Raw genomic sequence first — 16,025 nt, 5'->3', positions numbered from 1 at the left:
TCTCCTGAAATATTATTATTATTATTAATTTTTATTTGTTCTTCTATCTGGTGTCAATCAGAGGAGGACGGGTTTCCTTTAGAGGTTCCTCTTAAGGTTTCTTCCTCTTCTGAGGGTTCTGAGGGTGTTTTTCCATTTTCCAATAAATCTGATTCTGAACTTCTGATTCTGAACTTCTGAACTTGAGTTTTTCCATTCTGCTGTCGCCCCTAGCTTGCTCACAAGGCTCGCACCCAAAGCTTTGTGAAGCTGCTTTGTGACAACATTTGTTGTATATTAAAATAAATCTGAATTACATTTAGATTGAATAAATAAGCACACACTTACACTGTAATGTTAGCTGTGTTTTCTCCTGTGGGGTAGTGGAGGGGTTTGAGTATATACAGTGTATTAATACTCAATAAAAAAAGGGTATTGTTTGTATCTAGCTGTTGGGTATTGGGCATCTTCGTATGTGGGTATTAGTACTGACATTTGCATTTGAAAGTATCTAAGCTTAGAGGTGCTATTGGACTCTAGGCTACTATTCCTAGCCTATTCACACTAGCTAGGAATACTATCTGAATGGACTTGCTATTGAATTCCTCATTAATAAGCCCAATGTTTAAAGGCTTAAAGTTGTTAAGCCATTAGGCAAGGTGAGCTTCAGGCAGTGGAGGCATCATTGTGTTTGTCTTCCTTTGTGAATTTGAACTTCTTTATTGATCTTCTTTTATGAGCTCACGCGCCCTCTGAGCCGCAGCCTGATCTCTGTGCCCCCTCTTGCCAGGTGTGTTGACTGTGTAGGGTTAATGGCATCTCATATGAATCAGCTGGGGAGTCTGCCATCTGCTTGTCTTATATTTCAGGGTCTTTCTAAAGAGGTCATTGTTATGTCTGCAGTCTCATTGCTGTCCCTCAGGAGTTAAACAAGTTTGGCTAGTCAGTCTGGACAAAGCGATTAAACGAGCTCTGAAAGCACTGGTCTCGGATTCTGTTAGAAAGGCAGAGGTAAGGGGATACATACCCACATGAAAAGACTCGCTAGCTTAGCATATTGCACTACAGTTATGTGTGCAGCTTACAATGGTGTTAGAAGTCAAAGGTGTGGTTAACAGTATTTATTTTACATGATCGGTTAGCGGTAATAACAGCGTAGTTAAGACACGCTGTATTCACAGTTAATGGGAATGTAAAGACTGCTCCCAGAGTCTGATTAGTCTAGCCTGATTGGTTGGTACCAGAGTGTTTGTTTTCATACTTCTCCTCCCCTCAGTCTGATTACTGTGAGGGTACTGGAGGGGACACGTCAGTTAATCACTGTAATAAACATGGACTGACCCAGTCCCAGAGATCAATATTCCTCACTGGAAAGACACCTCAGGCATCTCATTGTTCTCAGTGTCGTTTTGTTCTTGTTGAGTGTGACGGACGCTCGGCCTCAAACCTGGTTGGTTGTTGTGTCTGTCTTTCCATGCTGAAAAAAAATACTAAATTTATAGATTGTACATCATATCCACCCGAATGTACTATATTTTATGCAAGATCCTGTGCAAGAGCTTATTTGTGGGCGGGGCAAATATAGGTCAATTACAGGGACAGCAACAGAAGAGCACAACTACTGCCCCATCTAGCCAGAGGGATATCAAAGCATCACTTTTAACTGTAAGCATAAGGGATTTCAAGTGCAGAAAGATGCCAAACAACATTAAATAATTAAATTAAAATATTTTATTTAGTGTGGATGGACAACCATGTCAACCAATCCTGTCTTCTGTAGCCAGTGTCAGTCTTCTGTAAAACTTACCAACTAACTGTAAAGCTAACCAACCTGGCAACAGCAACTATAAAAGGATGAACGTGGGGGTGGAGAGTGGACCCGTCATTTGTACAGGGTGTTCAGTATAAGGCGCAGATAGTTAAGGATTGTCAGTAAAGCCCCACTGTGTTTCCGGGTATTTCTGAGAATCCATTTGTTCTTTGAGCAGCAGTCTTAGCTCAGTGGCTCAGGGGCAAACTCTGATCCCCTCTCTCTAAAGGGGGTCTTGTGAAGGAACCCCCTGGATCCACGCTAACATGACATTCATTTCCTCTAAAGATGCTCAGAATCCCGAGACTGATTTAAACCGGGTAGCCTTTCAGTTTCAGGTCAAAGGAGTCTAACAATGTGTCTAGTGGATTTTTATCAGGTTTAAGTAATGATGAAGGAGAAAAACGCTTTCTTCACACACACAAAGGACAAAGCATGCAGAGGGGAGGGACATGGGTGGAAATGTAGGAAATGACCTCAGGGCTCTGGACTTGTGATTTTTTAACTCTGGGGCGCACTTGCATGATAACCGCAAATAAAAAAACACACAATCACATTGAGACCTTTAAATTAATTGCCCATTTAGATTGACATGCTGTTCTCAAATTTAACAAATCCTGGTGGGATTTTCCGCTAAAAGGATGTAGCGATACTTTAGCATTAGCGAAACAATTCTATAGTTTCAATCACAAACGGCTGCATTCATTTAAAGTAATGCCTTTAGATTAATCATCAGCAGCTGTTGTTGAGGTTTAGGTTTCAACGTCTGTCCACTCTCTGGCCTATCCACTGGAAATAAAAGCACTATTACCTTCTTGAAGGGGCTGCTGAAACTCCATATCTGTCTGTAAGTGCTGTCTTAAAGTGTCCACTTTGTTATGAGACAGTTGTTCACCATTGCTTTCACACCCAGTCTGGGTGTGATTCTATGCTGCATTAGGCTTATTTTAAGCTCCCCTCAATGAAAAATAAAGCACTTTTGGGGGTCTACTAAGGAGCAACAACTGGGTTTGTAGTGTAAGGAAAGAATTAGTCTATGTATGCTTTTGCATGTCTGAGATCATTTGATACCATAGGGAGAAAGCCAGAGGATACAGAGAAACCACCTGCTACTGGCCCAACAACACTTTGGTCTGACATTTATTTAACATAAAAACCTTCTTTGGAACTCCCTAAGAACCTTGAGTGTAGTTCTGTACAATTTACCATTTTTTTCAATTATATATTTTTTTAATATAAAGTAATTCTTCATTGAATTTTAAATTTTTCATCATTTTGTATGTTGCGATCAAAAGAAATTCAACAAAAAGGTTTTAAAATACATCTGTCTGGAAATGGATTCAACGCCATTTCTAAGGCTCATTTCAATGCCATTTCTAAGTTTCTCTGAACCACAGTGAGAGAAACCTTCTCCAAGGAAAGTTTGAAACAAGTGTGTATCTTCCCAAAAATGGCCGGCCCGCCAAAATTCCTCCAGAAGAATCCAAACATCTAAGAAAATGCATTGCCATTGTCTGCCTTAGACAAGGGAAGCCCTCTTGATTCCACCCTTAGTATCCACTGCAACCTCTCCTTGATAACCTTGTTTTTGCAGTAGTGTTGTGTGGACAAGCAGTTTGAAAGTGGAACGTTTTGCAAGAGAGGGATATCATATCTATTATATCTGGTGTAATTCTAACACAGCATCCCACAATAAAAACATTGTATCAGCAGTCAAACATGGTGATGGTAGTGTCATGCTGTTGGGTTGTTCTGCTGTTTCAGGGCCTTGGTCACTTGCCTTAATAGTTGGAATCAAAAACTCTGCTCTTTACCAGAAAACTCTGTAGGAGAATGTCAGTCTACAAGTTCACATCTGAACTGTTCCAATTTTAGAGTGGCCTTTAAAACAGCACAGATGAAATGGCAGCATTTATCATCCATGCTTCTGATATTTCCCTGAAACATCTTTTAAAAAGCATGACTCTTGTCACAGCTCCGGCACAAGTGAATTAAGTATAGTGTTATAAATGCTGTGGCTGAACTGACAGGATGACAAAGTATGACCGAGTGACTCAAATATTCACACACAAGATATTTCAGCCTTAGAATATTTAGAAGGAATGAAGAAAAGCTAAACTGTGATCCAGTCAATGCTGTTTAGGCCATGCACCAATTGTTCATTCTCTGTTTGGCTGTTTTATGCGCTCTGTATTCCTGTTAAAATTGGGGTCATCTTTAGCCTTGTGTGTGTGAAAGACTATGTCTGGCAGTGTCGGTGTGAAGAATGTACAGAGACTTAGTCCAACTGGGCCTCAACAACTGGCAGCATCGGTTACGTGCACTGTTTTTCCTTCAGTAACTGACACTTTTCCACAATCGTCATTCGGCACACTCGGATTTGTAAAGGTCAGCAAAAGACTGCAGATTGAAACTGGAATAAATGCCTCCTTAAGCAAGCGTACTGTTGATCTTTTGATGGATTATGCTTTGAGTTTGGGACTTAACAACTTTGTTTTGCTGTTGCCTTATTGTCTTACCCTGATTATGATAGTTTCAGGATTACGTTTCTCTTTGGTCAGCTGCTGCAGGGTTTTTTCTGTTTTCTATTCCCCGCTAATTACCCTGAGTCTCAGGGCCTGCACTTCTAAGCCTTTCAGACTTTCAGACTGCCTGTATGTTATGTTCAAAACTGGCCCACAAGCCAAACCCCAATGTCAGTATGCAATGTTCCTCATGCATAGGTAGAAAACACAGAAATGGACAGAGATATTTAATATGCAGCTAAGGGGGGGGGCTGCAATAACTAATAATTATTGCTCATAACTCCACTACAAGTCCCATAAATACAGTGCAAAGCCAAGCTGTAGTATCTAATAGCTTACAGTTTAAGGTTGCTTGTTTTTGTGAAATTTGCATTGGTGGTTTTGTATTACGCCATTAGTATTATCATCAATCTCACGCTTGTACACGCTATAGTATACAGTGTATTCTCTGTGCATCAACATCACATGCATCAAAGCGTGATGCTATGATGGTTTGGTACAAATACACATATTGTTACACCCCTAATGTTTGAGCAACCAGCAGTTGACAATTTTGTGTGGATTTTTCTGGATTTCAGAACTAAACGAAAATTTGCAATAGCGTGTCCAAAGTACATCTCTGTGAGACTTTCGTTAACAATGACAGCAGTCATAACACCTAGACCAAGGCATAAGCCTCAACATGCTGAAGGAATATTTATCTACTAAGGGTGGAACTGCACACAAAAGTCACAGATTAAGCAGTAAAGTAAAAATGTTAGCATGTTCAATGTGTTTCCTCACACACATCGTCCTCATCCGAATCCACCATGATTTCATGAGTTGAAATAAGATGTTAAAGCCAGACTTTCAGTGAACTACTAGTTTATTTAAGTTGTTTCAAAGGTAAGAACAGTGAGAGATGAAGAATACAGAGAGATAAAAATTCTTTACACGCGGCAGAGAGAGATGAGAGAAATAAGCTAGAGGCATGGTGGGGGCAAACAAGAATAGTGTTACCATAGCAATACTCCTAAATTTATTGTGGGAATACAGTTTCCACAATACCATGTAAATCCAGTGGCTCATAGCTTAAGGTTTCCAGGTGGCACGCAAGGTTGTGAAATAACCGTAATTACCCTAACAGCATTTACCGTGTATTCTCTCTGCAACTGTGTGTAACAAACCCCTCTATTGTGATGGTCGATATGAGCACATGTACCGTTACTCCCCTATTATACACAGAACCACACTTTTGCGGCTCTCAGATGTGGTCACAATATGCACTTGCTTCCCAAATTCTGTTGTTTGAGCCAGGGTACAATAACAGCCCTGCAGAATGTTTTGGTGGAAAACAGTTAATATATTAACCTTAGTTTACCAGCGCCTCCTGATGTTCATTTGTGGTTTCATCTCATGATATTTCATTGCGTCTTTTGAACCCTTTGCTACAGCCTTAGTAAACCAAGCCTTAATTACAGATGCATTGTGAGGACATGTCACTGTTGCATCAAGGCCCATTTTGTAGTGTGCCTGCACTCATACGTACATCTGGCCCTTTGTGTAAACATCTCAATGAAACTGAAGGCTGGTGAATGGGGCATTATGTGAAACAGATGTAACCACCAGTTCGTCCACTGCAGATCTATTTAGACACACTAGGGGTCATGGATTAAGCCTGGTCTTGGACATAAATAATAATGCTCACTAAGAAGGTTTTATCTGGGTTTTGGAAGTTTCACTGATGTTGAGCAGGGCTTTTTTATAGAGTAGATAAGTTGAATCAACATGAAAATTAAAGCTGCTTATTTATTTATTTGTATGGCAGTGTTTCTGAATTTAGACTGATTTAGAACATGAGAAAGTGTCAAGTGTCAGTCTTCTAGATCTCCCACAGTGTGAATGTTAAAGATCTGTTCAGTTTACAGGGAGTGCATATAAGATGTGTGAAACCACATTTATAGAAACATATAGTTCTTTCTGGGTGACTATGCTGCGCTACACCAATAAGAGTCCTTGGGCCAGACTCCTAACACTACATTAGCCCACCTGTGTAATACGAGTAACCTTGTAAGTCGCTCTGGATAAGAGCATCTGCTAAAATGCCATAAATGTAAATGTAAGTAGCAATATAGGCCTTTCAATAAAGAAATTAGGTAAAACTGCTATGGTTTAAGCAGTTTATTATTTGGATTGATGCTTCATAGCAGTGTTATAAAAGGAACAATTGCCTGTCACTTCACTTTAAAGCATTTTATGTCAAAATGGTTCATTTACATTGTAAAGCATCTTATGTCATCTTACAATTACTGGCATGTGTAAGTCTTGAAGTGGAGTTTTTAAATAACAAAAATTATATGTCATCTATCATTCCTGACTTCACATATCAGAGGGGGGTCTAGCTAACTACCACAAAGCAGAAGCCACCCAAACTCCAGCCCAAAACTCCCAGAGTGCTCCAAAATCAAGGAACATGTATTCGTGTCAAAGTCAACAGTCATGAGAAGGTTTAAAGTAAAGCAAAAATGCAGAGTTTATCACAATATGTGAGCCAAAAACATTTTATAAGGCCACCGAAAAGAGTACAAGCACATGCCTCCTCCCGTAAATGTGATGTCAACAACCACCTTTTTTCATAGGCAGCTAAAATGCTTGGAGGAAAGCACCCAAGGAGAGCGTGGCCAATTATGCTTTCTCAGAATCTAGCTGCTGATGGCAAAATAGCACAATCCAAGATTAGAACTCATGATCTTTGGGCCATAGTGTCAACACCTGCTGAGCCCCTCTAAGAAAATGGAGAGGGGAAAAAACTGTGCATGATCCAAAGCATACTCATCTGTCAAACATGGTGAAGGTTGTGTTATGAGTTTACATGATTTAATTCACATGTGAGAGGAAAGGCCCATTAAATGTAGCCTTTTAGATAAAGTCAGCCTTTTAGATAAAACTGAAGAAGTATACTTCAGGCGACAGTCTTAGCTAGGTTTTCTGATCATATTCTGATCATGTCCTTCAATTTTTCAGATTGACTAAAAACTCAGGTTTGGAGAATACACTGAGGGAGAACTGTCATTTACAGTGTATCAGATTCTAAGAAGAAAGTATTTGACTTATTGTAGAAAGCAAAATGGCAGTACAATTAGCAGATCAACCACAAGAATATGCATCATACTGTACTGAGTCATTTTCAAGGATACTTGCAGAACCAGACTAATTCCTGTCTCTGATCCTGAAGCTTATTCTTAGTGGTTCTTTCCTCTCTAGGGCATTTAGTGTCTTATTGAGTGGGACAATAGGGGGTAATGGGGGAGGGTGTTGGTGTGCAGGCGAAAGCATGGTGAGGCCTCCAGGTCCACTGCTTTAAGTAGGTCAGGTCTCAGAAACGTAGCTCTCTGAATAAGAGAAGGTTTTTTTGTCCATGCAGGCCCTTCAGAACCGCTCTGTTGTTGCCCTGCGGAAATGCTGTGGACTTTTCACCACGGCCAGAAAGCACTAACGCACGCTTTGCACAATGCCAGCTAATGGGACATGGAACACTGTGATGCATTCTCATAGAAAACAGAGGGAAGGCTTATGTTTAGTTGTTTTTGCAGCTTGTTTAGTCCCATGATGCTTTTCTTTGCAGAAAGTAACACAGTGACACAGGTTAGTCTGGTCGTTTGTGCTTTAATTGCATTTTGCATGTAATGAAAATGTATCTTGGGCCCATTATGTTCAGAATTGGCTTACTTCAGGGAGTAAAACCAAGGAAGGTGTAAGAGTTTCAACATCTAAAACATCAGGTGTGGAACAACATCTTTAGATCAGGAATATGGAGAAGGGAAGGAACTTTTTACAGTCCAAAGAAAACTAACTTATCTGTCAAGCATGGTGAAGGTAGTGTTATGACTGTGAGTTCCAAAGTTTTAACAGTCATTGACCTCAAAGGATTTGCAACAGATTCCAGTTACTTTTGGGACACTTAACATCCAAAAACTCATTCACCTGAGCCCCTGTTTGTTATATGACCAGGGACATGGACTAATAGGGTAAAAACTAGAAAATAATTAAAAATATTAAAAAAATAGAGATACAGCTAAACTACTTTATCTTTTAGATTTGTTACATTACCAAATTTTATGTATTTCTTGTATTTTCTACATACAGGGTTTAAGAAGTAAACCCCAGCAGAAAGCATCTTCTGGACTTCTAATGCATTTTGTTCAGAGGTTTAGTAGCTTTCTATGACTGATTGTTGCCACTTAGAGACTTCTTGACTAGCCTTGAGGACTTCTGATGTGGAAAGGTAGCCTTTTGACTTTAATGTGAATGCTTTTAGATTCACTGCCAGGTAGACATTTCTGATGAAGAACAGGCAATATGTTGTTCTGTCTACAGCCTTATAATTTTATGTTTATACACAATTGTATTTAGCTTTATTGCAAAATGATTGTCTTTGTTGATAATGACCAAAGACATATTTTCTAGGTTGATCAAACTCTTTGTGTGTGTTTTCTCATGCTTTGACTGAACTTTTACTGCCCTGTAAATAGTCCAGAGGACTGGACAGCTGCTCGTTTTCCTCAGCGACACTTCACTTCCATGTTTAACTCGGCTCGTAAAACGAAGCTAAGGATCAGGGCATGTCAGCAAAGGCGGCAAATGTGAGAAGAGGGAGGGGTGAAAACGGTCTTTTTGGGGTCATTTAACCTCAGTGGCTTGTGACATCACCACATATGTTAAATACACTAGGACGTGCGAAGACGTCAATCACAGGCTTTGCCTCTTGAGTCGGATTTATGGAAGATTTTACCACTTGTGGTGAGCAGTCACGTCCTCTCATCATCATCGAACCTGCTTTAATCAGGGCAGTTGAAATGTGTGTGGTCAGTGATGCCAACCTACTCTGCTCTGCTCAGTGTGGAGTGTATGTGCGTGTTACGGGTTGGATAGGGCTTTGTAATGAGCTTTATTAGGCTGGCACGCATGCATCTCCACATGCATCCATCATACTCTGCCTGCTAAAGCTTTTGAATGACTTTGCCAAAGGTTGAGATGGAGCGATTCATTTTAATCGACCTAATTAGACAGCTGTAGTTGTGATCAATGGGGATCATGTTTTCTGTCCCAGCAAGAACAGCTTGGACAGTGGTTACCAATCCTCCTTCTGGTGATTGGCCTTCCTGCAGAATTTGTGTATTTAAAGAAGAATATATGAAGGCTTTGATTACTAAGATAAAGTGGGGTCAATTAGGACTGGAGATAAGGGTGGTTGGGTGACCTTTGGTTTAGAGCTGAGATTTTACAGATCCATGCTACGTTTAAAAAATGTATGTGCCACCATGCTAATGCTAACTTTAGCACATAACATGCAAACTACACCCAGTCTATCCCAACAGTGTGGTTTTCTTCACAAATACAAAATAAACATTGTAGTTAATAACATAAATCAACAAGATTTAAAAGTCATGTGCTACAGGCACTTATCCAACCTTTATTGTTGTGCACCATTGTAGTCCACATATTGTCCATATTGGAACCCATGGGTCTAAGCTCATTTTCTTTATGACAGAAATGAAAGGGATTTTTGACAGTTGCTGCTATCATGACATGTGGTAAACAAACTTCTCTCAAATTTCACTGGATCCTCAAATTACAATGTTGTTTACTAGTTAAAAGACATCACAGTACAGAAGCAGAGCGCTGGATTAGTGATCACAGGGTTGTGGGCCTGATAACCCTCTTCAGTTAGCTGCCCAAACCCTCTCTGTTTCAGGTATGTCATAGCATTCCTGACTTTGCACTGTGATCTTGGCTTTTCAAGCTGGGATAAATGCAAAGAGAGCAATTCTGTTCTTCTGTGGAAGTGTTTAAGTATAAGCACAATACAGAAACCTACTTGACTTTAACATAACCAGCTATTTACAGTGTACTGTAATACTGCCGAAGGAACTTTACCAGCCTCTTTTGACAACAGTTGCTGTTTTGATTGGGATATTTTGCTGATGTTGCCAGTTATGATGACATTTCAGTGTGTAGCAGTGTTAACCTCAGTGTGTAGCTGTTTTAAGTTGTAGTTTTGACTCTTAAATCCAGTGGCATTTAGGAGAATAATAATAATAATACGATTATTCTAATTGCCCATATGTATTTGTATAAAAAAAATTCTTCGGTTTACATATCCCACTTTAGGAGAGAAGGTTAAGGGCCTTGCTCAAGGGTCCAACAGTGGCAACTTAACAGCAGCAGGTATTTAACCCACAAATTTACTATTGTTTACCTGCAGCTTTTTTTAGTTTCCATTCATTTTATAGTTCCTATATGGGAATGACAATGACTACAGAATAATGGCACCGTCTATTTCTGTGAAAGTACCCATTTGTCCCTCCTGGACTTGACTGATCTCTGACGGTGTCAAAAGATAAAGAACATGTCCAAAATGCTGTTGTCTATAATGTCAGCTTACTTTGTGCACTCTTTCATCATCAGTGTTTATTGATGGCAGAAACTGTCCTTTTAACCCCTTTAACTGACTCCCCATTGCACTGAATTGCTAAAACACACAGTCTTTTAACCTGAAACCTCAGAGGCCTAATGAATGGTTAGACTTAATTCAGTTTGTTCCTACACTGATGTCAGAGAAACTGCCTTTAGGAAATGAAAGGGGGGACTAGAATAAACATGTGGTGTGTGTGGGGTTCTCCCGTGTGTTTGTGAGTGGAAACGTCATTGCTGTACTGGGCGAGGTTACAGCTGAATGTAGATCGATCAGATCAGCGCAGTGGAGCTGTGGCTTTGGGTGGTGTGTTGCTAGTTCAGTTGATGGAGCATTAAAGAAAAGGCCAAAATGATGCTGAAAATAGTATGTTTATGGTTGTCTAACATGAGTCGTTGATTAGTTTGTTGATTTTTGTCAAACTCTTTCATTTAAGTTCAACTGTGTTCTGTCAGGTTTAACCCCCAAAAGCTTTTTATTTTAAAACCTATTATTCAGTAACTACCATGAGTTTTTCTGAAACTACTTTGAATTATTCAGTACCCATCAAGAATTATTCAGTATCCACTATGAATTATTCTGTAACCATTATTATGCATTCAGTATCCACTGTTAATTATTTAGTAACTACTATAAATTCAGTTATCCACTATTTATTTTATACATTGTTCAGTAAATCTTATAAATTATTCAGGTTTCACTATGAATTATCCAGTAATTAGTATGAATTTTTAAAAATTAGTATGAATTTTTCTTTAGTATCCATTATTAATTGTTCAGTAACTACTATGAATTATTTAGGATCCATTATAAATTAATTGGTATTTAATTTGACTGATTTAGAATCCACTTTGAATGAACAAGTATATATAATATATATTATTATATTTAGGGTTTAATGTCTGTATTATGTTCATTTGCAATACATATAGATAAACACAAGTAAAACTACAACTGCAACCTGCCCTACTTAGATCTCAGGTTTAATGCGTGTGAAAGAACAAATGAATGAACTGTGTTTCTTCTCTGTGCAGCGTGTGACAGTAGTCACTGGGGTCCTCACTGCAGTAACCGGTGTCAGTGTAAGAACGTGGCTCTGTGTAACCCCATCACGGGCGCGTGTATCTGCACCACTGGCTACCGTGGCTGGCGCTGTGAGGAGAGCTGTGAGGCGGGCACCTATGGAAACAGCTGCCAGCAGAAATGCCTGTGCCAGAACAATGCCACCTGCCATCACATCACAGGAGAGTGCACGTGCAGCCCTGGCTACACTGGAGCGTTGTGAGTTTCTTAAACGTACATAGAGAGACAACAGTATAATTTATATGTTGTGCAGACATTTGTACATGTTTAGAAGACATGCAGAATATGGGATGTGCTATTAAAGGCTACTTCTGCTATCCTTACAGTGTTTTTATTTGTGTTTATTAAGGATCCATATGTCCTTTCTTGGTCTCATTATACCTCTGTTTGTGTGTCCTGTAGTTGTGAAGACCTGTGTCCTCCAGGCAAGCATGGGCAGCAGTGTGAGGAGCGCTGCCCCTGTCAGAACGGCGGAGTATGTCACCACGTGACCGGAGAATGCTCCTGTCCTGCTGGCTGGATGGTAATTACGCAGTTATTATGGGTGGTTATTCAAAAAATTAACTCATTTCAAATTACTTATTATTTCTCTCCAACTGTACTGGGATTATTGTGCTTATGGCCTCCTGTAAAAGTAGTCCCATTATGAGTTAAGTCCCCTTAACTTCTGTTTTGTTGCACCTTAAAACCCAATGGATTTTGTTACTAAACATGTATTTGTGTGATTTGTCTGTCTGTGTTTCTGTTTGTTTGTAGGGAATGGTTTGTGGACAGCCCTGTCCTCAGGGTCGCTTTGGTAGGAACTGCTCTCAGGAGTGTCAGTGTCACAATGGAGGTACCTGCTCTTCATCCACAGGAGAGTGTCTGTGCAGCCCTGGTTACACTGGAGAAAGGTGAGACATGACTTCCCTCCTGGCTCTGTTTTTTCTACAGATTCTGCACAAATGGTTAAATAAGACATTAAATAAGATCAGTTATGACTAAATGGAAATAACTGAAAGAATATGATGCTTGACTGGAGCTTTATTGCAAAAACATGCATTTTGTCTGTCAAAGCTGGATTTGGCCTTGGGAACTGATCATGTGAGCATATTGACAGTGTCAGTTGGATGGCTGTATGGACACTAGGTCAGATACAGCATGCTAGGGGTTTTTATGGATGGAGGATCTATTGTTAAATGACCCACATAGAGGTCACGTGATAATTAAACTGTGAAGTCAACTGTTCTTAATTGGCTCTGTAAGGACATGCAAACACATACAAATCTACTGTGCTTGGATTATCCCCAAACAACTCACTACATCGTTAATAGTGTATGTATTAGTATGTTCAGCCATGTTCTGCTGGTCTGTATGGAGCTTCTCGATAGTCTTAAATGGAAATAAAGGGTACGTGAGAACATGGAAAGGAAGAGATCAGAGAAGAGAAAAGCAAACTATAAAAGAAGAAAGGGAGAATAAGGGGGAAAGAGAAAGAGGACGAGTAAAGGAAAGGAGAAGAGAAAAAGGGAACAGTGAAACAAGGAAGATAAGAAAGGAGAGAGAAGAAGACAGGTGATATTGGGGGACAGAAATACAAAAATGATTGCTGAATGAGGATAAAAAGGCAAAGAGAAAAAAGAAAAAAAGAAAGAAGTGAGAGAAGAAAATTGAATAGAAGAAGACAGAAGAGAGGAAAGGACTAAAGAAAGTATGGATTGAATCCTTTTCCTTATCTGGGTTGTGGCGATGCACTGTGACACTGTGGCTTCCACAGCTGTGAACCATAGCCAGCACTGAGCCTGTGTGAAGCCATTAGAGTCCACATGACACCCAGGCATACACATGTTTTTCTCTGTGGTTGTTTTCATACATTTTCAGGGCACAAATGTTCTGACCTTGTAGAAAAACTAGACAAAAACAAGGACCAACAAATATGCCTTGTTTACTTTCAGAAGGTTCTGGCAGGGCAAAATAATTTCTTTTAAATTTTGAACATTTTGAAAGTTCTCACTGCATATACACCAATCAGCCTTTGAATTGTTGTTGATGCTGCATGGCCAGGCAGCCGACATGCTCTGAGAAAACACTGCACAAGCTAACAAATGCCTGTGCTAACTAACATCATTTAAGAGTAATGAGGGGAGAGTGCGTCATCTTCCCCATGCAGCCAGTTGTGCTCTTTCAGTTCCTGGCCGCTGATGGCAAAGCAGCATGGCTTGGGAGATTTGAACTTGCAACCTCTGGGTCATAGTGGTAGCACATTTCACAGCTGAGCCACTCTGAGATCCTGAGCCACTTTGTCAAGGGCCAAATTGTGATATCCAAAGCACTAGCCCCTGGGGGGGGGGGGGGGGGGGTGGTGTTCCCAGGATGCAGTGGTCAGTACCACAGAACCGAAAGTGGTCCACGGAAGGAGAACCGGACAGGTTTATTCTGTGCTCAAGGCTCCTTAATGTGATCCATGGTAACAGCATATCAGTCTCATTCCACAAGTCCACAAGACCCCCCACCTGTCCAAAAGTCTTATTTAGCCTGAAGCAGCCTTTTCTGACAGCTCACGGCTTGTACTCTAAAGTGACCTGAACACAAAGGGAGGCAAAGCGTGGATAAAATCTCTGTGTGAATGATTCAGTGGCTGATGTGGTGGAATTCAGAAAGAGCTCAGCAGTAGGTCAGGAGGACAACACCGCAGTGCCAGAAACAGCTGCGGCCAGAGCCTGCGCTCAGGAAGGAAGTGAGCTGGGCAGAGAGGAAGCACAGAGATTGGAGGAGAGCAGAGCTGGGGATGAAGATGAGACGCAGGTAGAGGACTGGTGTGTTAATGACAGGCTAGTGGTCTGTCTGAGTCTGTAGTTCCTCAAAAAAGTAGTCCAGTACAAATGGCTTATTGCTGCACTAAAAGTGTAATAGGATTACTTTACTTAATACAGGGGTGCACCAGTCTGCCACCCTGCAGAGTTTAGCAACCAATCCTTATCCAACACACCTCATCCAGGTGACAAAGGCCTTTGGGTAGGCATATAGGATTATTATCATTGCTGTGATAATAATTTGATTAATGGCATTCGGCAACAGGAGTGTTAGTGAAGTCAGGATGTTGAATGATCACCACCTCACCTCGCCCCAACTCCCCAACCCATCCCAAAAGTATCGGATGATCGGATCACACCGTCATTCCAGAGAACATGGTTCCACTGGTCCACAGCTTAGTGCTGGAGGGCTTCAAACCCCTCTAGCCCATGTCTAGCAGGGTCTTATTGGTAGTACTTCTCTACAGGGGCTAACAATGGGTGCAACTTCAAATAGTAGGTGTCCACAGACATTTTATATGCTACTGAAAACAGGTTGTTTGATAATGATAATGGAACCCATTTTGGTTTTAAACTTTCTTATCTAGCATATAGTTTTACAAACCATTCACACAATGTTTTCCACCAAGGCAAACAGGGCAAAGAAACCATACTTTGAGTTCTTATGGTTGTAGTAAACCACTAAGTTTAATACAACCAACTTTTAAAAGAGAGTGTGTAGGTAATATCATTTAGGGTCTACAGTGCCTATTGGGGCCAAACTGAGTTGATTGGGAGCAGAAATCGGGGCCTACATCAGAATTGAGCTTAAGACTGGGTAGCACAACCCAGTGCCCATAATTACCAGTATCAGCATGCTCAAACCATATACTTAAGCAGGCCAGGAAGCGACAGGAATAGCGCCACAAGTGCATTTTTATGAGTTAATAAGAGCTTTGGGTAAGCCAGACGTCACAGAGGGCTTCCGGCCAACTCTAGCAGGCCCCAGCCCACCACACCCTATGGGCTGGAGAATAATCAACTCACAGACTCAAAGAGGGACATACATGTGTGTGTGTGTGTGTAGAGACAGACAGAAAGTAGGCAACAGAAAAAATGGTAAGAGAAAATAGAGAGAGAAAGCTAGAGAGTGGAGGGAGAGAGGAGAGAGTGGGTAAAAGAGACAGAGACTTCATAGAGAGACTGTACGAGATAACGAAGGAAGGAGACTGGAGGGAGAGTAAGAGAGAGGTACCTCTCTCTGAGAAAAAAGAGGGGAGAGAGAGCTAGAGAATTTTAGAGAGTAAAAGAGAGGGAGGGGAGTGAGTGATAGAGTTACAGAATCAGAGAGTGTGTGTAGGGGAAAGAGATGACAAAAGATGATAAAAGAAAGAGAGTGGAAA

The 16,025-nt window shown here is 40.6% G+C and overlaps 1 protein-coding gene across 2 annotated transcripts in view; it reads left to right on the top strand.

Moving 5' to 3' along the window:
- Positions 1-16,025, top strand: part of megf10 (multiple EGF-like-domains 10) — a 68,098-nt gene that overhangs the window by 30,023 nt on the left and 22,050 nt on the right. For both annotated transcript variants that reach the window (XM_072658688.1, XM_072658687.1), the window contains exons 6-8: positions 11,803-12,049; positions 12,254-12,374; positions 12,608-12,744. In XM_072658688.1, coding sequence (XP_072514789.1) covers positions 11,803-12,049; positions 12,254-12,374; positions 12,608-12,744 — 505 coding nt within the window. The remainder of the gene's footprint in view (positions 1-11,802; positions 12,050-12,253; positions 12,375-12,607; positions 12,745-16,025) is intronic.

Source organism: Salminus brasiliensis, chromosome 16 (assembly GCF_030463535.1).
Source record: "Salminus brasiliensis chromosome 16, fSalBra1.hap2, whole genome shotgun sequence".
Taxonomy (NCBI): domain Eukaryota; kingdom Metazoa; phylum Chordata; class Actinopteri; order Characiformes; family Bryconidae; genus Salminus; species Salminus brasiliensis.
This window is presented reverse-complemented; position numbering and strand designations above follow the sequence as displayed.